This window comes from Ictalurus punctatus, chromosome 13 (genome assembly GCF_001660625.3).
Source record: "Ictalurus punctatus breed USDA103 chromosome 13, Coco_2.0, whole genome shotgun sequence".
Lineage (NCBI taxonomy): Eukaryota > Metazoa > Chordata > Actinopteri > Siluriformes > Ictaluridae > Ictalurus > Ictalurus punctatus.
The window spans coordinates 28,863,632-28,888,916 of NC_030428.2; the positions used below are offsets into that span (position 1 = coordinate 28,863,632).

Consider the following 25,285-nt stretch of genomic DNA (forward strand, 5'->3'; position numbering starts at 1 on the left):
GCAGTGAGGTTTTACTCTTTGTCACAGATCAGTCTGTATTTCCTGAGCAGGAGAGTAAATACTCACAGCTCTAACACTAAAGAGAAGACACTGTTTTATTTGCTCTCTGCGTCCAATGAGAGCTCATGTGCAAGAAATTCACCGGATGTGTGTAACGGCCCTGAGCTAACCTCAACTCACAGCGAGGTGAAGATGAAAGAAAAAAAAAAGAGACAAAGAAGTGTGTGTGTGTGAGAGAGAGATAGATAGATAGATAGAGAGAGACTGTGTACATTATCATTCTGGAACATTCCGAGTAAAGATGATGGCATCTCTGATCATCAGCAGTCTGTTAATCCTGGTGCTGCTCAGTGTCAGTGCTAATACAGACGGTGAGTTACAGCTTTACTCGTCCACTTCACCCCATAATCACCTCAAATACAATTCAGTCATGTCACATCACTGCTATTCTGTACACATCTGTAATTATATAGCAGATATTCATTTTTACATGTGTAACAAGAGATTATAGTCATGGACGTTTAATCCTGATTTTCTGTACTTAAATACCTGTTTTGTCTTTTTACATTTTACTTATAAACATTTGTTTAAAAAGGCTTTAAGCTTTTACTCCACTATAATTAGAGCTTTAATTCCAGTCTTACTCTGATTTAATTCTGTGAGACTTAATAAGGCTTAATTTACAAAAACACTGAAAGGCTTTTTTAAAAAAAATTCTATTAAATGTTTTTAAATTGTATAAATTTTTTAAAGCTGGACTTGGATAAAAATAAAACATAAAACAACTCATATTAGTTACAATGAACTCTAGACGCTGCTTTTTCTTGTTGCAGGAATTTTAATACTTTACTGCAAAATTAGGAAATGTACAATTACTTCAATCGAAGAATAATCAGAGAGTCATGTCCTTTAAAATGTTAATAAACATATAAAGAATTAATACTAGTTCATTTTAATGAAATGTACATTACAATATTGCTAAAATCTTACTAAAACCAGAAAATTAAAGAGAACGCAGTTACAATTTTACATCCACATTTATTATTCAAACAAATAAGTGATGATGAGAATACTGACTTTTACTCAAACGTTTTATTTTTTACAAATGTATTAAAAAAAAAACAATTAATGAATTCATACATTAATTTTTCACATGTTCTTTTTTCATAATAATTCAACAAGTCCAAAAATTAAAATAAAACACAACATTACATAAATGTTTATGTTCTTTATAAATGATTCTACACGTTGTAGCTGTTTGAAAGCTAAAGATTCAAACACTAAAGGGGTTTTTTTCATGATTTCCTTCACATTATTAGAGAAGCAATATTTTTTATTTCTACCTCACAAATTTTAATGATCAAAGACAAAACTCTTCACACTGAACACATAATATTTCAATTTGTTTGTATCATATAGGAATGTGGAGAAACACAAAACTGACTTACTTTAAAAATAATAATAAACTTAATGTGTTTAATTACATAATAGTGCTAACACATTACATTAGTTCCACTGAACTTAAATGTTTTTTTGTTTTTTTACTGATTTTTGCTTGTACTTACCATCAGATTCTTCTTCTTTAAGCGTCCAGCTCTAATCTGCCAACATCTATAGATTCTAGTTTCCCCGTTACCGTTTTTCCATCACTGCAATGTCCTGCTGAATAATCTCACCATGTTCCTCACTGACTGCACAAGATTTGCACTGTGAATGTAGAAAATTCATCTTTAGTGACATGTTGAACCTCATAGTTTTGTAAGCTTCAAGCATTTTGCCAACCAGTTGGATGTAGTTTGGTTCTCTGTAGTTCCAAAGAAACAAATTCTAAAAAAATTCTTGAATATCTGCCACACAATTTCCTCTCCATCCCCAAGTTCTTCACGCTGCCTCTCACTGATGACCTGTGTGATTTGTGGAACAACAAATTTTTGTTGGTCCAAAACAAAAACAAAACAAAAAGTTATTTATCTTGGCATCAGTTAATATCTGTCTCTAGTATTGAAATTCTTCACGTGTTTACTGCATTAGTGTTTATTGGTTTTCTGTCCTGGGAACAAATGCTTATGGCCAGTCCTTCTGCATGTGATGCAAGTCTGTGACCTACATGTTAATTTCTGGACACAATAAAGAAATTGTTCATTACTTGCATCGTGTTAAACATTGACATTTGCAATTAAAACTATGAATTAGGCAATTTCAGAAAAAAATGATATGTAACAGGAAATTTGTAAGATATGTAAAAGGAGATTTTCAAGCTCAGCTGCTCAAAAAAAGACACCCAAAAACTATTCAGGAAGCAAAAATCTTTCTTGTCCAGTGTTCTGCTCCTCATAACATTAACTATCATGTGTTCTTGCTCTTTGTCTGATTGTGTATGTATTAGAGTCTCATGCAGACTGTATCCCGTCTATCATGGTGCCGAGGAACACATTGTGGAGAGCTCGTGTTACGGACCTTGTGATGATCAACTGTACTGTAGACACTGAATCACACTGCTGGAAGAATGTGGACGTGTCGTGGTGCAGAATTGATAATAAAAGTGAATGCAGATCTTTAAAACACTCTGATCACATGACAACAGGACGGAGGAGCATCACTGAGAGTAAAGTAATGTTATTCCTGATTTTCTGGAAAATCTCCATGCAGGACGCTGGACTTTACAGGTGTGAGATAAAGTCACTTACACCCACTGTAAGCCATGCCATCAATGTAACTGTGACAGGTAACACAAAGACTTCTATATACTGCATAATGTATGTGTGTGTGTGTTCATGTATAAATATAAACCAGCTTATTTCAGTCATGTTTACTGCTGTATAGTGTTTACTATCAGACCGGATCCTAAAGCAGTAAAATCTTCAGTTTATTGACCATATTACATTTTCACACAGACTATAATGCTGTAAGCACTGAACACATTGCAGCAGGTGCACTGTAAACCCAGATAAGTTGATTGTACTTAAAAATGTGAGGAAAGCGGTTGCCTTAAAAAAATTTAGTAATGTTTACCTGATAACTTTTAAACATTCCAGCCCTTCCAACAATTATTTTTTAAGTTCAATGCACTAAATTCCAAGTGGATTTATCTCAAAATCATTTGTAATATCAATTGCTCTGTCCAATTACTCAACTTAGTTTCTTCAGTTAAATTAAGTAAACTTTAAATTCATGAAAATAAATTAAAAAGCAAGCAAATACCAAAAGTAAAAAAAAAAATTGTTTTATTTCAACTGAAATATTTTCATTTGAAAATACAACACACACACAGTCAAGAAAATTCTGTTAAATTATTTGCCAAATTTTACTTCCTAAAGATCAGATACGTCTTCTGAACGATCAGTGAGGAAACCTGTCCGTAATTGTTATTCTAAAAGTGCAACGTCACAAAGTTTCTCCTTTTGGCATTGTAGCTGAAAAAAATTTATATATATATATATATAATATAATATAATATAATATAATTCACATGAAGTGTTCACTAGACATCAGTATTGTACCACTGTATATATAAATAAAATTAATTTCAAATTTCTATAAAATAGGAATATTGCAAATAAGAATTGAATCAAACCATAAAATCAGTGCCAACATCATAAAACATGCAATTCACCATTACAAATGAGTCACTTGCTAGTGGAACAGTAGTAGAACAATCCAGAGGCCCGTTTTACTGTTAGCTCATTTTTCAAAGATTGAATTTTGGGAGCAGCTTACCTCCCAGGTTGAGCATTACCTGCTGAATAAAGTGGAAACTGTTTTTCATACACTTAGTATAGTTCAAGTACAGGGCATAAATTAGTCCGGAAAGAACACAGAAGGTCTGAGGCAGGTCGGACAGTTCATCCATCACCACACTCCCTTCAAGACGATGCTCACTTTGAATGGGTTTAGCTGAGGACTTTCTGATTTGAAGCAGAGGATCCCCACTGGAGCTTGACTGTATGAGTCCTTGACAGTTACATCCCAACAGAGAAATTAACAGATTGACCAAAAAATGTCCCCTGAACTCGCCTGGTTCAAGTTCAAGCAGGAGAAACCGTCCAAAATTGTTTCAAACTATATTTTTTACTCACAAACAGTCTCTCAATAGAAACAATAAAATCTGGCTAAAACATACTTTCTAACCGCTCATCAACAGTTCCTCAAATTCACTTGCAACCATGAGAGAAAATGGCTTCCCCTGACTCTGCAACAGCTAACCAGTGGGGAGGCGTGGCCAGGACAAAAACTTAATAATTTTAATCCATTTAACTTATAATTATTCATACATTGAAATATGTCTACAAATTAGTAGAATCTACTTAAATTTTTAGAAATGCACGCAAACGTAAATAATTTAAGTATGTTGTAATTAAATTGTTAAGTAGATATGAAATCTGGGCTAGCAGTGTAAGGGGCACTAAACAAAAATGACTTCCTTTATCTTGGCATCAGTTATTATCTGTCTGAAGTATTGAAATCCTTCACCTGTTTACTGAATTACTGTTTATTGGGTTCAATTATTTTCATCAGCCCGTTTTTTTTTGTTGTTGCATGAACAAGGGTTAAAAATGTCTTTCTTGATTTGACAGGTGATTTATGCACCACACTTTTCTGTCCTGGGAACAAATGCTTATGGTCGGTCCTTCTGCATGTGATAAATGTCATGTGACCTACATGTCCAGGCATTCCTGGACACAATAAAGAAAACTGTTCATTACTTGCATTGTGATGTAGGGAAATGAGCTATTTAGATTAAGTTACCTGTATTCTCCACCAAAATATGTAGCCGAGGCTAGCATATCAGCTCAGAAGGGGAAATTTTGCTAACTTAATATTTCTGATCAACTATTCATCCAGCAATAAGTTGAAATTAGGGTATTTATTAATTATGTATTAGATATTACTTCTCTGGACACTGGCAATTATATCTTAAATAAAGTGAAAAACACTATGTTAAGCGCATGGTAACAAGATTGGCAGTTTCAGGAGGAAACTATAAGTATAGACACAAGACACTTGCCTTTAAAATCAGATGAGACTTTAATAGACTTTCCAAACACACACACACACACACACACACACACACACACACACACACACACACACACGCATGCAAACACACACACAAACAGGATGGAAAATGGCTTTGAACAGAGAGTGAATGAAATCCCAAATTTCTAGAACTTTATGCAATTTCTCAGACCATGAGCTGAACGAACCATTAACTTATCAATTTAACCTTTTCTTGGTTCAGAAGGGCTTTAAACGTAGTAATGCTGCAGTTCAGAGAGAATCTGGAGGTACTGTACTTGCATTTGCAATGTCTCTGGGATGGGGATTCCCTTGTTGCGTTGTTGTTCTGCAGGGGTGTCCCCGCAATATGGATTTGTCAAAAGTCTGCTTAGGTTTTGGACTGGCATCTTGGGAGTCCAATCAGGTTGATGAATGGAGTTGAATCTCATAGGTGGGTTGCTTGATGAGCTTGGCAGTGGTTCTTTTCCACGGTCGTGACTGGAGGCTTTGGAGGAACTGGTCCTTACAGACTTGGCTGAGGCTCAGAGTAAGCATGATCTCCTTGTGATGTCGAGGGACAAGAACATCTGAAGATGTTGACTGAAGAGAACTCCTGTGGTTGATGGATGAGAACTCAAAGTTTCCTTTGTGTCAGGGTGTTTTTTTTTTTTTAACCCTTTGTAGCTGGGTCGACCCCAGAATACTTGTTCCAATCAGTATAATCTCAAGGCGGGGTGTAACCTGCATCCTCGCCCATAACTTTACTCAGTCTATTGTCTTTGAGGTTTAATTCTGTGCCTTTTCTTGCTTCTGTTTATAAACTTCTGTTTATAAACTTTTAGTAACAACTGTTAATACATACACATAACGACATTCTTCCCAAATTTCCTTACTCTCATCTATCAGAAAATCACTCAACAAACACACACATACCAAATAAGACATATATTGGCCACTGTTAATACACTGCTAATAATCAATCACCATATGCTTAATCAATCATAATCATGCATGTTAAATAATCAAATGACTAATGACAGCTTTGTGGTTATAAGAATGATCAGTACAGAATAACACATGGAGGAAAATAGGAAATTTCATTTGTTAACGTATCATTTTTCACATTCATTGTCCCTGTATGCTATATGGAGTGTTCTGATGCAGTCTGTGGAATGTGTGGATGGTGATAAGAACAGGGTGAACTTTGTGTTCCTGGGTGAAAGAACAAAGGTCTCATTTTAAGAGGGTCACCTCCCCTTTTTCCTGAAGTTATCAGTGTTACCATCCTATTGGGTGAGACACCTCATCTTGGCCAAACGGCCTAAATCAACGAGTTTGACAGATGTTTCTGTGGCTGAGGGGTTCATCACTTGGTCAGGATGTCCTAATGTTTTCTCTATTGTTCACAGGATAGCTGAATTTAGGCAGGTGGTATTTATCTCAGTTCCTCAATGTCTAAGTGAGGTTAGTTTGTAAAGTTTGGTCCATATTTATGTTGTTTTCTTGCTGCCTGTTTGCTTACAATCCTACAGTGGTCAACATTGAAACTTGCACAACAAAATTAGACAATTTCAGAATAATGGTATGTTTTTTGAAAATTCTAATTTAAGGTGATTTTTATGCTCAGCTGCTCAGAAAAAAACAAACAAACAAAAAAAAACAAAAACACCTTGAAGTTTTCAGGATGCAGAAATCTTTGTTGTCCAGTGTTCCTCAGAGCATAATTAATCATCATGTGTTCTTGCTCTTTGTGTGCTTGTGTGTGTATTAGAGTCTGATCCGGACTGTACCCCATCTATCACGGGGCCGAGGAACACGGTGTGGAGAGCTCGTGTAACAGACTTCCTGATGATCAACTGTACTGTCGTCAGTGAGTCACACTGCTGGAAGAACATGGAAGTGTCATGGTGCAGAATTGATGATAAAAATGGATGCAGACCTTTAAAACACTCCAGTAACATCCACATCATAACAGAATTGAGGAGCATCAGTGACAGTAAAAGAACATCATTTGTGATTTTCTGGAAAATCTCCATGCAGGACGCTGGACTCTACAGGTGTGAGATAACGTCACCTGAGTACACTGTAAACCATACCATGAATGTTACTGTGACAGGTAAACACAAAGACTTCTATATATAATGTGTGTGTGTGTGTGTGTGTGTGCGCGTGCGTGTTCATGTATAAATAAACCTGTTTAATTCATGTTCACTAATACAGCTATAGTGTTTACTATCAGACCGGATCCTAAAGCAGTAAAATCTTCAGTTTATTGACCATATTACATTTTTACACAGACTATAATGCTGTAAGCACTGAACACATTACAGTGGGTAGGGGGGCACTTATTTTTACACATCACTGCACAAACACAATCATAATCATTATCTGATGTAAAATATTGATTGATGTGTACAGGTACTCCTGCAATTACAGTTAATGTGACGGGTAAGTATCCGAGTTCAAAATTGAAAAAATCTGTGATATATACATGTTATATCTTTTCCTCTTTTCTGTATCAGATCTATTTTCTTCTGTGTCTGATCTTTTTTTTCTGTATCTGATCAGATGAGACACACACACCCCTGAGTGGTGAGAAGTGGTTCTATGTGATCTACTTTAGTGTGTTTGTATTCGCTCTTATCCTCGCTGTTCCACTCGTCCTGAGCAGAGGTACTGAAACACAGTCATTTTATACACACACACACACACACACACACACACACACACACACACACACTACACAGGAAAAGTAAAGTTTATAAACTTTATAAAAACATGTAAATACTGTATATCAATATTAACATGCACCTACAGATCTAATTTAAATATAATCTTTGGATGATAATAATAACAACAACAACAATAATAATAACAATAATAATAATAATAATAATAATAATAATAATAATAATCACTTTTCATAAATAAAATGCAGCCCAAAATGTTTTACAGAATTTTTATTATTATTTATTTGTTTATTTATTTATTTATTTTTACAAGAGAAATAATTAGTTAAATGAAAGGAAATGCATTTTAAAAAGTATATCTGCACTAAAGTAGAATTTTTCCCACAGCCCTGATCATGTGACCAGAGAGAAGTGTACTGTGGAATTATTTTACTGAATGAATGCTAATTTGATTTCTTCTTGGACATGTAATTTGATGTAACTTCTGAAAATATTGTAAAAAATGGAGAAAAATGTGATCCCTGATGTTCAGTAAATGAGAACTGAATCACTTTACTGTATCATTTTCATTCCAGTTTTTCTGCTCTGATTCATTATTGACAAAATTCATGTTTTTGTCTGCAATGATTTAAAATTGTACAGAAATGTCAAAAGATTTTAATCGATTTATAAAGTTTAGTTACAGTCCAACAGGAATGTAAAAGTATTTATAAACACTATAACACTATATTTTATTCCTCTGTCAGGTTTAAAGAAGTTTCCGAAGGACGAGGTAAGAATAAACAGGAAGTTGTCTGTTTGCTGTTTCCTGTTGTACAGTAGATTCAGAGTTTGATGTGTTTATAGGTTACCATGACAACTGTGACTTATGAAGAGGCAGAAAAATCCAGTGTTCAGGATTAACACAAATCTCCAGTGAGCAAATCTCCTTCATTTATTCGAATCAGTTTTACCTCGTTTACATTTACAGAAAAACATGTAGTTCATGAAGAAAAATAAACTCTAACAATGTTCGGTTCTTTCTCTTCTCACATCAGATTCATGTAAAGGGACTGAGCAGCGTGTTGGCGTCAGCGTGTTGGCGTCAGCGTGTTGGCGTCAGCGTGTTGGCGTCAGCGTGTTGGCGTCAGCGTGTTGGCGTCAGCGTGTTGGCGTCAGCGTGTTGGCGTCGCTGTTCAGGAGGAAATGGGATTGTGATTAAACACACTTATTGCTGTTTATAGATCATGGTGTGTTTTATGGAGTTTTACAGAGAGATGTTTTAGTGTGTTTGTGTTTAAATATTGTTTCATCATTTCAGTTACAATGAAAATTTCTGCAATGTGGCTGAATTATAGATAACCTCATTACATTATAAATCATATTGTGTTACTTCTAGACCTTTTCCATCATGTGATTTTTTTTCTCATGGCAGATTATTAAATAAACTCTTCCTGAAATGATGTAAAAGCATTAAAAAGTGTTGCGTTGATGAGTGACGTGTTGTTTTGTGTCGTGGCAGAGCAGGATGTGGTATTAGCGCACTTCATTCAGGTGAAAGAACAGGAAATCTCACCTTCCAGTGGTCCACAGCGTCAGTCAGGTGGTTTCTACAAGCAATTACACGCTTTACAAACCTGAACCGCTCTGTCTCTCTGAAAGATTTTTATGAAAACATACTGCAAAGAAATAAAAGCGTAACCTCATCGTGATATGTTTCAGCTCCACCAATAAATGTTTTAAAGGCATTTATCTAGTTTCTAGATTTGTTTCTAGTTAATGATTTAACAAATAAGAAAATATTTTCCAATTGTAAAAAAAAGGATTTTAACATTGTTACTTTTTTTTTTTTATAACATTAACGTTATATATCTTAACAGTTAATAATTTCTTCCCGTATCAGAGGTATTGAACTCGCTATTCTTTTCCTTTCTACAAGTGTAGCCTTTTAAACAAAACACTGTCCTTCCTTTATTTTAAATTTAAATATTTCAATTATAAACCAACTTGTGTATTTTTTTATTATTATTAATTATTACTGTTTCCTCCAACATTTTGGATGCCAGAAGGAAATTAAAATTGTAGTGGAGGTTTTCCTCCCCCTGCTGGGGACATACAGTAAAGACCTCTTTCCTGCACTTCAGGTTCATCCATCCATCCATCTTCTATACCATCTTATCCATCTTATCCTACAGGGTTACAGAGAACCTGGAGACTTTTCTGTATTCATTTTTCTGTTAATTTCTTCTACATCTGTTATATACTTATTCACGAATTCCACACATTTAATTTCACTCAGCATTTGGAACATCTGCCAATCAGCTTTATCTAACCTCCAGCTTGGTGTTCTCACTTCGCTATCCTGGTGTATCTCTACTCCTATCCTGATTATTATTGGATAGTGATCACTACCTACTGTCGACTGGTCTAAAACCTCCATGTGTTGTTTCCTGCTATTTCAGTTCATTATTGTTTATTATTAAGTCATTATTAAGTGAACTACTATACCATGTGCTCTTCCCGTCATTAATATACCAAGTTTTTATCGTCTATAAGTTCCTCTATTACTGATCCATTTATATCTGTGTTCTTACTCCCCATATTGTGCTGTGTGCATTAAAATCCCCACACCATACTGTTTTCCCTTGTGTCAACCCACATACTGCATTCAGTGTATCAGTGCTCAGTCTATTACAGGCATTATAAAAGTTGACCATCATTATACTGTCTTTTCCTGTCCATATTCTGACTACCACAGATTCATGTTCTTTCCCTTTATTGATTAGATTATATCATCATTTCTTACAAAAGTTGCTAACCTTCCACCTTTACCCGTTTCTCTCTCTCTCTCTCTCTCTCTCTCTCTCTCTCTCTCTCTCTCTCACACACACACACACACAAATTGTTGTTTTTTTTGCGTACATCGGAGAAGTGATCTGGACTTTTTCGCATAAAAAGAATTTCGGTTTGAGGACACTTGATAAGCTTAATAGAAAACTCAAAAAAGAGTTTTCACATGTTGGAGTCAACTTATACATTTGTTTAGTAGGTCATGTGAGTCCATTTTTTCATATTTGAAAGCTGAGAGATTTATGTTTAATTTGTGATGTAGTTTGTCCTCTACATTGTTAGACTTTGCTGTAATTTTACAGTCACAGTAAACTACCATATAAATAATTTATTATTTACGATTAACTACTCTAATATGCGCTACATTATGGGTATTTTTTAGTAATTTACTGTATATCCTTATTTGCAGTACTTTACTGTTTACACAAAAGCAGTAGCGCTACTGTAAACGAAGAAGACAGATTTCATAAGTGTGTGTACGTGCTGCATCTCTGCAGTCAGTATATGGATATGTTTATATACCAAGCACTATACATACAATCATCATTGCCTTATAATTCACTGGATGACTGCACTTTTGTGCATTGTGTACACAACTTGTGATACTTATATGGCTATATGCATATTGTTTTTCTTAAAATGTTATACAGGCAATAATTTTATTCATTATTAGTTTTAATGCCAGGGTAATAACAGCAGAAGCGTGGTGATATAAATGTAATTTTTAAATTAAAAAAAAAAAAATATATATATATATATATATAAACTTTGTTTACACCTCACAACATGTAAATTGCTCGCGTGCACAGCTCGCGCTACAGCCTGGCAGAGGGAATATAAACTGAGGTTAGTGTCCAGCGCGCGCATAACGCTCGTCCCTGCTGAGGAGAATCTGAGAGGATCTCCACACAGCGGTGATGTTTTCTGAGGTAAATACTTTCTCCTTTACACATTTTTAACACATTTCTTTCAGAAGTTACTTTTAAAACGTAAACCTTTACCAATATGAATTAAATATAGCTAAATATATGATGAAAGTAACTAATAAAATCGAATGATAGGCTCTGGCTAACCGGACAGTCTGAGGGAACTGCTCGTTTTCCTCAAAAACCGCCGCTTTCATATTAAACACATTAAATTCTCATATAACTGACTGCCTTTTCCAGTAGATTTACCCGATCTAGTATTTACACCAACAATGTTCTCCGTCTTTAATTACGGACAGTTATGATTTATTTTACTCCGCAGTTAAATCAATACCGATACACGTGTGTGACGTCATTTCAAGCAGCGCGTTTTTTCAAAGGCTCTCTTTCTCTCTCTATGTATCTCTCTCTATCTTTCTCTCTTTCTAATGTATCTCTCTATCTTTCTGTCTTTATCTTTCTCTCTCTATCTATCTCTCTTTCTAATGTATCTCTCTTTCTTTCTCTGTGTCTTTATCTTTCTCTGAAATCTGGAAATATAAAGAATCCACAACATTAAATTCTGAATTATAACATCTGTCAGGACATGAACTGAATCTCAAGAGAAAGTGGGTCATGCGGCAAGACGACACTAAGCACACAAGTTGTTCTACCAACGAGTTAAAAAAGAATAAAGTTAACAATTTGAAATTGTTTTCAAAATAAACCCTACTGAGCATCCCAAACACACCTCCAAGACGACCACTGCCTTGCTGAAGAAGCTGAGGGTGAAAGTGATGGACTAAACCCTATTGCACATCTGTGGGGCATCCTCAAACGGAAGGTGGAGGAGCACAAGGTCTCGAACATCCACCAGCTCCGTGATATGATCATGGAGGAGTGGAAGACTCCAGTGGAACCTGTGAAGCTCTGGTGAACTCCATGCCCAAGAGGGTTCAGGCAGCACTGGAAAATAATGGTGGCCACACAAAATATTGACACTTTGGACCCAATTTGGACATTTTCACTTAGGGGTGTACTCACTTTTGTTGCCAGCGGTTTAGACATTAATGTCTGTGTGTTGAGTTATTTTGAGGGGACAGCAAATTTACACTGTTACACAAGCTGTACACTCACTACTTTACATTGTAGCACAGTGTCATTTCTTCAGTGTCGTCACATGAAAAGATATCATCAAATATTTACAAAAATGTGAGGGGTGTACTCACTTTTGTGTCATACTGTGTGTTAAACATGTGATTTACTAAAGTGAGAAGGAGTCATCAAACCCAGACCCCTGATAATGGACTCTCTCAATGCTACATACGCAGTAAGTGTTGAGGACAGATGCAGGCGCAGGTAAGGCAGTTTAACAAATACAGGGTTAGGCAGAAATCAGTAACCATAGACAGGTAAGGGTCAAGCAAACAATCCAAACTAGGCAAGGCAGAGAATCAAAGTCGAGGGACGAACAAAATCATAAAACCAGCACAAAGACACGCGGTAAAGGCTTAGTAAACGATAGACAAGTCAGCTGCGTGTAATACTTCACTAACACCTCGTGTATGAGAGTCTCTTTAGTAGTGTGGTGTGATTGAGAACAGGTGTGTGAGATTAGTCCTCAGGAGAAGGTGAGTGTGTGTTCCACTGGGAGTTGTAGTTGTCAGCCATGGTTGTAGTTCATGGTGCATTCTGGGAAATGGAGTTGCTGGTTTGACAATATCCAGAATTTGGTAGATTTTTTATTGCAGGATTACTAAGACTTGCAGGTCATACAAACATTATCTTATTTCTTAAAAGGAACACAAGTGCATCTAAAAAAAAAAAAATTCAGATCATGGAAAAGTAAACTTTTTCCATAATTTAATTCAAAAAGTGGAACTTTCATATATTCTAGATTCATTACACAAAGTGCAATATTTCAAGCCCCCCCCTTTTTTTTTAATTGCGATTACGGCTTACTGCAAAAATCCAATATTTCAAAGTTATTAGAATAAAGATTTATAATACAGAAATGTCAACGTGAGAAGAGCTCGAATCATTAATCACTAATTAACTCAAAACACCTTTTTACTAAAAAGACCACAGCTCAGTCCAGAACACAAGGTGTCCAGTTCGATAGTACACACATGACAAACAAATTCCAGCTCGCATTTACAAATCATTTCAAATGAAAAGTCTTATGTTAGAGGGAGATGTCAGTCATGTGTCTCACTCAGAGGTCTGGATTGGTTGACTAAAGTGGGCATTCCCGCTGGTTAAATGTGTATTCCATGCTTGATATTGTAGCGTTTGGGGGAAAAAACAGGAAAACATAAAATCATGAATTCTGCTAAAACCCAGAGAGTAAGAAATAATGTCCTACGCAACAGAATACTACAGTCCATAACAAATAATATATCATAGTTTTATACCTGAATCTCTTTACCTCTCTTTAAAAAATGAAAATTAAAAAAGTGTGAACTTGTCAAATTAAGATACAAAATCTGACGGCTTTATGTTCGAGCACTTGTGTCTCCTTAATGAAATTGAATAAGCATAGCTCCGCCCACAGTGTCCACAGAAGTACGGCTTCTGTCCTGTGTGAATACGCGCGTGTTGTGTGAGATCACTCTGACGAGTAAAACTTTTCTCACACTGTCCACAATGATACGGCTTATGTCCTGTGTGAATGCGCTCGTGTATTTGGAGAGCACATAGCTGGGTAAAACTCTTCCCACACTGTCCACAGCAATACGGCTTCTCTCCTGTGTGAACGCGCTTGTGTCGTTGGAGATGACCCTGAGAAGTAAAACTATTCCCACATTGTCCACAATGATACGGCTTCTGTCCTGTGTGAATGCGCTCGTGTATTTGGAGCACACATAGTCGGGCAAAACTTTTCCCACACTGTCCACAGCAATACGGCTTCTCCCCTGTGTGAATGCGCTCATGTATTTTGAGATCACACTGACGAGTAAAACTATTCCCACACTGTCCACAGTGATACGGCTTCTCTCCTGTGTGAATGCGCTCGTGTATTTGGAGATTACTCTGACAAGTAAAACTTTTCCCACACTGTCCACAGGGATACGGCTTCTCTCCTGTGTGAATGCGCTCATGATGTCGGAGGACACTCTGACAGGTAAAACTCTTTCCACACTGCGAGCACTGATACGGCTTCTCTCCTGTGTGAAGACGCTCGTGTCGTTGGAGATGCCACTGACGAGTAAAATTCTTCCCACACTGCGAGCAGTGATACGGCTTCTCTCCGGTGTGAATGCGCTCGTGTCGGTGGAGATGCCACTGACGCTTAAAACTCTTCCCACAATCTGAGCAGTGGTACATCTGGAAAACACAATAACATTATTCAAGATGTTCAAGTTATTTTAGATTTTGTCCCCATGTGTTTATGGAATTGTGTTTGGAAACGTCTCCTACAATACTGTAATACGGCTTGACCTCCCAATCACGCAGCTTTAATGGCTGCAACAGCTTTGTAATTTTAGATTTGCAACGTAATTCCATTGATTGCAGCCCAATTTTACTAATACCACAACCACTGTGACTGATCATTTTATAACAGCGGAGATGAACAAGACTTAACTTACACATCATTTCTCATCACTAATCACACAGAAATAGTTCATGTAGATCTTCATATGTTTATAAAATTCGGAGACTAGCCATACAAAGATGACCTCGCTCTGGACGTCAGTGTTTTTTCAGGCTGAAGCACTGAATGTGTTTAGACTCTGCAAAATCTACATGGAACTTTGTGTGTTTCCAAACACAATGGATTACAGCATTATTGTAATAAAAAATAATCTGGTTGTCATTCAGGTGTGAAGTTATAGCTCATGTCACATGCAGGCTTCTTAAAATTCCAGTAACGCCACTTCCCTGGAGACTTGTATGGTGGTCGCTAGGCTTGTGTGATATAATCAGTCTGTACGGGATTTCAGGGAGTTTCTTGTAATTGTGGCAACCAAAAATACTCGAATTTGCTGAGGCTTTTTTCAAAGTTTTAATACAACCTGCAGAGTTTTTTGTGCTTCTTCTGTGGATGTAAACTTTTGAACAGGATGATTGGTGTGAATTGTTATTTTGTTTAAAGTTCCTTCTTTCCCATTTAGTACAGCCCTTCAGACACTAAATAAAATAGTTACATGTCTCCCAGAAGACAAAATACTAATAATTTACACTGATCATCCTGTTCACAAGTTTACACCCCCTGGCTCTTAATGTATGGTGTTACCATCTTGAGCATCAGTGAACGTTTGCACCTTATATTTACATTTATTCACTTAGCAGATGCTTTTATCCAAAGCGACTTACAAATGAGAAAGATACAAGCAAAGCGATATATCAAGCAGAGAACAATACAAGAAGTGCTACCATACAAGATCTATTAATTGAATTCCAGAAGAAGCAAAGTGCAGAGTAGAGGGGTAAGTGCATTTAAAAAATTTTTTTCTTTTTTTATTATGAGTTGGTTAGGTGTTCATGGAAGAGGTGGGTATTTAGCTGTTTTTTGAAGATGGTATATCATCTTCATATGATTATATATTAGTTGTGTACGAGTCCCTCAGTTGTCCTCAGTGTGAAAAGACGGATCTCAACATCAGTCAGTCCACAGCTGGTTAACCGTTCCAGACAAGATTAAAGGTACAGTGGTGTCCCAGATGTAAATGGTCTGCACTTATATAGCACTTTTATCCAAAGTGCATCACGCGGTCTCTCATTCACCCATTCACACACACCAATGGTAGCAGAGCTGCCATGTAAGACACTAACTTGCCATCGGGAGCAACTTGGGGTTCACGGTCTTGCCCAAGGACACTCCGGTATGTGGAGTCATGTGGGCCGGGAATTGAACCGCCAACCCTACGATTAGTGGACAACCCGCTCTACCACCTGATCCACAGCCATCCTGTGTGAAGTGAGATGTGAAACTCTCACTCTTTTGATGGCTCTCTCAGCAAGAATTCAAAGACGAGGTATGGCTTGTGTTCCCTCTGCATTTTCTTTGCTGAACTGAGCTGCTGTTTTAAAAGATGAATGATGAGTTTGGTCCCCCGTTTGGCTAGGGCTGCACAGTTAATCGAATAATCGATCGTGATTACGATTTTGACTGCCCACGATTACACGAACGTGATCGACTGCGATACTGATGTTTAAAGTTCGTCCTCCGCTCATAGAAAACTCCACTGCAGATCAAAACAAGCGCTTCCTAAACTTACAGCCAATCACCATAGAGCGGCGCAGGGATGATGTCATTTTGTACGCCAAAACCTGGAACTCGCGCTGCGAGCTTCGCTATGGGGTTTCAGAGCGAGCTGCAAGCTCCAGCGCTATGTGCGAGGGGAAATCACAACAGTAACATGATGCTAAATGGCACTACAGAGGCTGTCGCGGACATTAAACGTCATCACGCTGAACACGAAAAAACTTTGCAGATAAACTGGTTCAGGTGTGCAACTTTTGTTGATCACAGAGCTTTTTTTTTTTTTTTAACAATAATCCAAAAGGCTATTGGAAAATGAGCCTATTGGGTTTTTGTTGAGGGAACCAGTGTGATGATCACTTCCGGGTTCCGGTACAAAATGATATGCGCCACTCTATTAGGCGATTTGTCTGCGTCTCTCCTCCTGTAAACAGTTATTGCCTTTTCTGCATTCGCCGGAATTCTTTTCATTTGGCTGCATATTGTTATATTTGATGCATATTTTCATTTGGTTGATGGCATTTTTATTTTTACTTATCCTATATTTTGGGTACAATTTTATTTATATTTTGCTTGTACGAGATGATGCACTTTAAGGACCGGTCTAATTTGATGTAAAGATTTGTACATTAGTAGGAATGTAGTACAACATGGAGGTGAAAGCAGCGGTCTGTTTATTTAAACGTGAAAGTGAAATAAATATGTTGTCATTTTGGCCATAATCGTGCAGACCTATGTTCTGCCAGGATCTTCTCAATAGTGAATCCGAGACAAGCGTCAAGTCCGGAACGAGCTATAAGTCTTACGCATTTTGAAACCCTGAAGCGTGAAAAATGTCTACGAATATAAAGACTGTATCTGAAATGGCGTACTACTCGACTACACTGTAGGATAAAAGCAGTACTCCAGAGGGGTAGTATGTCCGAATTCTCAGTAGGTGAGAAACAGCAGGTGAGAAATGCCTGGATGGTGTACTGCTTCCGGCAAAATGTTGCAGTATGGAACCGATGGCCACTACACGAGTCAAACATCCCATAATGCAACAGGACTGGTGCGGACAAGCTCAGAACAAAAATGGCGTAAGATAGCTCCTTGGATCGTTTTAAGTATTAAACCTCGGTTAAACAGGACTTGTTGAACAATACCCGAATAAATTGTTAACATGTTGAAGGTTTAAACAAGAAAACAGTTCTCACAGCATTTGAAACCTTTTTTGTGATCTCCATCATCCCTTTAGCCGGCCAAGATAATGGTAACGAGTTTACCTCAACCTGTTAACCCCGCCCACATTACATCACTAATTCACTTCACTTCACTTTCCTGATGTGTATTATTCCGTCAGTGCGGGGGATTTAATCTGCTGGTGGCTTTAAGATTTTAGTGTTTATGATGACGAAGGTCGCAGGACAATGCCAACATGGCGGATGTAGTATATCCGGGATTGTATTCACACACACACACACACACACACAGAGAGAGAGAGAGAGAGAGAGAGAGAGAGAGAGAGATTAGTGTACACACACACACACAGATTAATACAGCAGTAGCTACTGTCACGGTACAAGTTTTCGGACACAGCCAAAGAGGTCTTCTGGCCATTGGCGTGATTATTGAACCAATCAGATAAGAGTACATGGAGCGTGAAGGAGAAGCTCATCTGATTGGCTACAAGAAGCAGGAAGCCCCGCCTTCCCCCACGCTTACAGAAGTGTAGTGAGTGAGAATCGGGTGAAAACTGTACATGACATTATCACCTGATGAATAACTAAAGTCAGTAATTACACTACATTTGTATTTAAAGCAGCGCATCAGTTCCTTATGCAGTAAAAAGGGCGTTTTCTCACGTCACTTGTCTCAGAGCGCTCTGATGGAACTGATGCGCTGCTTTAAATACAGTTATTACAGTTCAAATGGAGTTCTTAGTCACGCAATAATGGAAGAGGATTATTTGATGAGCCCAATTTCTGAGCGTCCCCCCGGGAATTCCCCCGATTCTCCTGATGAGACACTCCGGCTCTGGCCCATGGACTTCAGCATGGAGCAAAAAACTAACCCTGTGTAGTGTCTGGATTCCTCTAACTGCAGTCTTCTCCAGCAGAGAGAGAACTCCTCCACACTGAACACTAATGAACTCTACAAGCTGAGTGTTGGCCATGGGGCGTGTGGAACCTACCTTAGTGGAAGAGCACTGGATTATTTGGAGGCGGATCCGATGGGGATGGACCCCGCTTGCTGTCTTTAGAATAAAGAACTACAGCGTTCTACAATCAAATGAGACTTCGGCAGAAGGAAAAGTGAAAATACTACAAATAAAAACACGATAGCGCGAAATGATGAAAAAGAAAACAAAACCGGTTTAAATTAAACACAGACAAGAAACCCGCGCCAAACGATTCTGATTCGTCTTCTTCTTCTGGAATGTTTTGGCGGTGGGCGAACAAACTTATATTGTGCATTCCGCCACCTACTGGACAGGAGTGGGAAGGATCCAGTCGTCAGTGATTTAGTTAACAGCTGGATGTATTTTGTCATATTAAGAGAACACAGCAACACCCTCCAGCGCCGCTTGAGAGGATGTTTAGTATTAGAAGTCTCATTCTCACCCCAAAAATAAACTGTCTTTTTGCGTTTTGAGAGACTTCTCTTTCTGCAATACAATCATTACTTTGAAGAAAAAACCCAGATGAAATAATAAACTAATTAAGATAAGAATAATCTTTTTTCATTGCTTAAAAAGAACATGTACTTATCTCATGATTAGTCTTTACACCTCATAAACAAAATGGTCCTAATAAAACAAAACCTATTTCTTTAATGGAAATAAAATCTATCATTTACAAGGTACTGTAAGCCATTTTAATTACATTTTTTATCCAATAACACTGTCACATTCAGCAAATGAGCACACTGTGTAAAACAATCAAACAAAATTTTCTCTCTCTATAGAATATAGATTCTATTTAAAAAAAAATTACAAACAAAATTCCCTGACTTCAACCCCAGAATGATAATTCCCTGACTTTCCGTGACTGGAATAGACTTTATTAAATTTCCATGACATTCCAGAAATTCCACGACCCGTGGGAACCCTGGAGGTTTATTTGGGTACATCTGACATTGATCTTTATTTGTCATATGTTCAGGTTTATTTTTCTGTTGGTCATGTGATTAGTGTTAATTTAACTACATTATTTCCTTGTATAATTCTGTATGCGTTGTTATTTGGATGTTGATTGGTAACTAACACAGTTCTGTGTCCTTGTGGTACAGTTGGGTTTCTTGCGGGACGCTGTCGCAGTTCTGAGATGCTTGTGGGAGATGTTGATGTTTGCTGCACAGAGGCTGATGTGGATAAAGAGCCTAAAACAATGAAAGCTGCTCTGCTTTGACTCAACTGTGATCTTGGTGTTCTCCTCATTCACCTCTAGCATCAACTCAACACAGAGACGTTGGGGGGAGAACAGCGACGAAGAGGGTTACATGTGTATATGAGAAAGGAAGACGAACACATTATTTACTAATGCCACTCAAGATTTTAAAAAAATAATTTCCCTTGTCTGGTAAATGAACCCCATCCCTTCTGAACAGTTCTTCTCCCCCATGTTATGTCTTTATGACTGATGAACACTCCACCAGTTTCAGCCGTGTATGTTGCCATGGCGCTATTAATGAACTTCCTCGCCTTGTTCATCTTCCGCCCTTCTCCTCACTGCCACACGTCGCCCAGTGACGCCAGAATAAATCAGTGTGGCATTGGAATGTTTTCGGAGTGCTGAAAGGTCCTCCTTGATAGAGGTCCCGAGATCCACACTCCAGCAATCCCAGGCCATTTCCCCCAGCATGCAGTATCAGGACATCTGGTCTCTTCTGTTGAGAAGAAGACATCCAGAAGCTGGCTCCATCTCATGCCTCCCTTTCCAAGCCATTGTACATTCCTCTTCTGGAGACCCAGGTTTGGTTCCCATGTGACCTCGGCTCTGCTCTCAGTCCACTTCACATAGCTGTGGCCAACAATCCACACGACTTTCTCTAAAGTATTGCAACAAAAACTACATTTTACTTCTGTTTTGGATAAATAAATCAGACACTTCATACATATTCTATAGAGAATGCATAGACTTTGACGTATAAATTAGAGTTGTGTATTATTTTTTAAAATTATACACACCGGTATCTGAATTAATGGTCAATTTAATCACATTGCACCTAACATTAAAATTTATAATTATAAATATACTGTGAACAGGAAACTGCTTGGACCCCAGGCCGTTAAGGGCCCAGAGAACTGAAACTTTTCTCCACAGCAAAATCCCTGAATAAGGGATCCCTGAATAAGTTCAGTACATTTAATAAGAATCAGTGTAAATGTCACACAGTGACGTCTATTTTATTTTACATTTAATTGCTTTATTCAACTTCTGTAGTATTTCTTACCTGAACACTACTGATGGACCTACCTGAGAGAACGTATCGTTATGGTGAAATGAGATTGCAGTCGTATCGCCCGCCCCTAAACATCAGCATTTACTGATTCCAGTCTTGAGTTTCACATAAAATATATTTCTTAATGTAGTAAATATCATAAACCCTGCTGATAGGGATTTTTATTTCTTTTAGAACAGATCTGTGTACAGAAATGAGTGTGTTGTGATTGATAGACAGATTAAAAGCTGTAATAAAGCATGAAGCTGCTTGTTATGAGCTGCTGCTGAATGTAAGTGTACTCTGTGCTCTCTCTCTCAGACTATATACAGTGAGGGAAAAAAGTATTTGATCCCCTGCTGATTTTGTACGTTTGCCCACTGACAAAGAAATGATCAGTCTATAATTTTAATGGTAGATTTATTTGAACAGTGAGAGACAGAATAACAACAAGAAAATCCAGAAAAACGCATGTCAAAAATGTTATAAATTGATTTGCATTTTAATGAGGGAAATAAGTATTTGACCCCTCTGCAAAACATGACTTAGTACTTGGTGGCAAAACCCTTGTTGGCAATCACAGAGGTCAGACGTTTCTTGTAGTTGGCCACCAGGGTTGCACACATCTCAGGAGGGATTTTGTCCCACTCCTCTTTGCAGATCTTCTCCAAGTCATTAAGGTTTCGAGGCTGACGTTTGGCAACTCGAACCTTCAGCTCCCTCCACAGATTTTCTATGGGATTAAGGTCTGGAGACTGGCTAGGCCACTCCAGGACCTTAATGTGCTTCTTCTTGAGCCACTCCTTTGTTGCCTTGGCCGTGTGTTTTGGGTCATTGTCATGCTGGATTACCCATCCACGACCCATTTTCAATGCCCTGTCTGAGGGAAGGAGGTTCTCACCCAAGATTTGACGGTACATGGCCCCGTCCATCGTCCCTTTGATGCGGTGAAGTTGTCCTGTCCCCTTAGAAGAAAAACACCCCCAAAGCATAATGTTTCCACCTCCATGTTTGACGGTGAGGATGGTGTTCCAGGGGTCATAGGCAGCATTCCTCCTCCTCCAAACACGGCGAGTTGAGTTGATGCCAAAGAGCTCCATTTTGGTCTCATCTGACCACAACATTTTCTCCCAGTTGTCCTCTGAATCATTCAGATGTTCATTGGCAGACTTCAGATGGGCATGTATATGTGCTTTCTTGAGCAGGGGGACCTTATGGACGCTGCAGGATTTCAGTCCTTCACGGCGTAGTGTGTTACCAATTGTTTTCTTGGTGACTATGGTCCCAGCTGCCTTGAGATCATTGACAAGATCCTCCCGTGTAGTTCTGGGCTGATTCCTCACTGTTCTCATGATCACTGCAACTCCACGAGGTGAGATCTTGCATGGAGCCCCAGGCCGAGGGAGATTGACAGTTCTTTTGTGTTTCTTCCATTTGCGAATAATCGCACCAACTGTTGTCACCTTCTCACCAAGCTGCTTGGCACTGGTCTTGTAGCCCATTCCAGACTTGTGTAGGTCTACAATCTTGTCCCTGACATCCTTGGAGAGCTCTTTGGTCTTGGCCATGGTGGAGAGTTTGGAATCTGATTGATTGATTGCTTCTGTGGACAGGTGTCTTTTATACAGGTAACAAGCTGAGATTAGGAGCACTCCCTTTAAGAGACCTGTATAAAAGACACCTGGGAGCCAGAAATCTTTCTGATTGAGAGGGGGTCAAATACATATTTCCCTCATTAAAATGCAAATCAATTTATAACATTTTTGACATGCGTTTTTCTGGATTTTTTTGTTGTTATTCTGTCTCTCACTGTTCAAATAAATCTACCATTAAAATTATAGACTGATCATTTCTTTGTCAGTGGGCAAACGTACAAAATCAGCAGGGGATCAAATACTTTTTTCCCTCACTGTAACTGTGGGGGAGAGGAATCACATCGCTGACATCAACTCCAACTGGAGGACACATACAGTGTGATACAATAACAAAACAGTCCATTTGTATTTTCATACACGTGTAATATAATAAAAGTTCTACATATACCTCTGTATCCATGTTTTTCTTTGAAACCATTTTTTTTTATAGGAAATTAGTTGAGGTGCTGATGACATGAAATAAAAATATTAAATGGCGATGGTAAGATGTAATAGTGGGATATTGTTGCATTTATATTGATCTTGGTTTGTGAAAGTTAAAATATTAATTTAAGATCAGTGTTGAGTTTACAATCGTAATTTCAAATCTTTTTTCAATTTAATTACTTTCTGGACTTGACTCGGACTCGGCCATTAAGGACTCGGAATCGTTTGGTTAAGTACTTGTATGTTGGTAAGTACTTGTATTAATGCCTCTGACCCTGGTTCAAGTCCTGGCCTCAATAACACTTGCTGCTCAACTGCTCACACTCAAAGACTGCATTCAGCACCGCCTAGGCCACTTTGAATACTTGCACTTTGAGCTGCTTGGCATGCTGTTTGGCCTCAATTCCCCAGCTCCAAGCCCTGGTCTATGTACTATATATATATATAGTACTTAATATAGTATATATATATATATATATATATATATATATATATATATATATATATATATATATATATACTTCTTAATTATTGCCCTGATGGTGGAAATGGGCATTTTCACGGCTTATGCTATTTTCTTATAGACTTATAGCCATTTTGTGAAGCTCAACAACCTTTTGCTGCACATCACAGCTATATTCCTCACTCTTATTCCTTGCTTTTCCTTACACTACCCACATTACCCACTAACCCTATATATATATATATATATATATATATATATATATATATATATATATATATATACACACACACAAATATATATATATATATATATATATATATATATATATATATATATATATATATATATATACACACACACCCTGGAATTGGACGTGTGTCTATATCGTCTCAACGCACTGTGAAGAGGATGGTTCGAGTGGATAAAAATCTCCAAGGATCACAGCTGGAGAATTGCAGAAGTTAGTTATGACTTGAGGTCAGAAAGTCTCCAAAACTCCAGTTTGCCAGACTCTACTGGAACTTCAAATGGGATCGGGTTCTACGGTCAGATGAAACTAAAATACAGCTTTTTGGTAATAAGCACCAGAGGTGGTTTTGGAGCACACAGAGAGGTAGCCGTATGGAAAAGTACCTCATGTCCACATAAATATGGAGGAGGATCTTTAATGTTTTGGACTGTTTTTCTGCCAGAGGACCTGGACATTTTGTTAGGATACATGGCATCATGGACTCAACAGATATTATAAACTAGTCTTGTGTTTGCAATTGTTTGATATCCATGATCTTTTAACAAAAGATTAAAATGTTAAACATTAAAGACAATTTTTCACAGACTTCTTTACTCATATTTACCAAGGGTGCCAATATTAATGGAAAGAACCATATATATCCTTAAAATCCACACCATTTACCGTTACTCTGAGTTTTTACGTCCATATTTATTCATATGTACACACACACACACACACACACACACACACACACACACACACTGTGCTTTATTCTTTATTAACATGTGATTGAAACTTTCAGCACAGTTGATAAAAGTCTGCAGTGAGGTTTTACTCTTTGTCACAGATCAGTCTGTATTTCCTGAGCAGGAGAGTAAATACTCACAGCTCTAACACTAAAGAGAAGACACTGTTTTATTTGCTCTCTGCGTCCAATGAGAGCTCATGTGCAAGAAATTCACCGGATGTGTGTAACGGCCCTGAGCTAACCTCAACTCACAGCGAGGTGAAGATGAAAGAAAAAAAAAGAGACAAAGAAGTGTGTGTGTGTGAGAGAGAGATAGATAGATAGATAGAGAGAGACTGTGTACATTATCATTCTGGAACATTCCGAGTAAAGATCATGGCATCTCTGATCATCAGCAGTCTGTTAATCCTGGTGCTGCTCAGTGTCAGTGCTAATACAGACGGTGAGTTACAGCTTTACTCGTCCACTTCACCCCATAATCACCTCAAATACAATTCAGTCATGTCACATCACTGCTATTCTGTATACCTGTGTACTATGCGGGGTTTTTTAAAAAAAAATTTTTTACATCATTATTTAAAATTAGCTGATCAAATACCTATTTTGACTTTTTACATTTTAATTATGAACTTTCACTTTAAAAGATTTTAAACATTTGCTCTAGTATAATTAGAGCTTTAATTCCACTTTAACTCTGATTTAATTCTG

At 37.7% G+C, this 25,285-nt stretch overlaps 2 protein-coding genes across 2 annotated transcripts; one reads left to right on the forward strand and one right to left on the reverse strand.

The window, feature by feature from the left end:
• The first annotated feature begins 98 nt into the window (after positions 1 to 98).
• On the forward strand, positions 99 to 9,124 carry LOC108273863 (uncharacterized). Its single transcript, XM_053685271.1, has 8 exons — positions 99 to 371; positions 2,387 to 2,725; positions 6,770 to 7,114; positions 7,417 to 7,446; positions 7,567 to 7,671; positions 8,435 to 8,460; positions 8,535 to 8,603; positions 8,726 to 9,124. Exons 1-7 carry the CDS (start codon positions 302 to 304, stop codon positions 8,589 to 8,591), a joined length of 972 nt encoding a protein of 323 aa, XP_053541246.1. The 5' UTR covers positions 99 to 301; the 3' UTR covers positions 8,592 to 8,603; positions 8,726 to 9,124.
• Positions 9,125 to 12,403: 3,279 nt separating this feature from the next.
• Positions 12,404 to 19,129, reverse strand: LOC124628806 (zinc finger protein 239). The gene is made up of 2 exons (XM_053685272.1): positions 18,802 to 19,129; positions 12,404 to 14,749 (listed from the first exon to the last, which is right to left on the reverse strand). Exon 2 carries the CDS (start codon positions 14,747 to 14,749, stop codon positions 13,895 to 13,897), a length of 855 nt encoding a protein of 284 aa, XP_053541247.1. The 5' UTR covers positions 18,802 to 19,129; the 3' UTR covers positions 12,404 to 13,894.
• Positions 19,130 to 25,285: the final 6,156 nt, after the last annotated feature.

Coding starts and splice junctions, on each gene's coding strand:
- LOC108273863 (XM_053685271.1), top strand. CDS start 302: ATGATGGCATCTCTGATCATCAGCAGTCTGTTAATCCTGGTGCTGCTC. Junction 7,447..7,566: donor AATTACAGTTAATGTGACGG/GTAAGTATCCGA, acceptor GTATCTGATCAG/ATGAGACACACACACCCCTG. Junction 8,461..8,534: donor AGAAGTTTCCGAAGGACGAG/GTAAGAATAAAC, acceptor ATGTGTTTATAG/GTTACCATGACAACTGTGAC.
- LOC124628806 (XM_053685272.1), bottom strand. CDS start 14,749: ATGTACCACTGCTCAGATTGTGGGAAGAGTTTTAAGCGTCAGTGGCAT.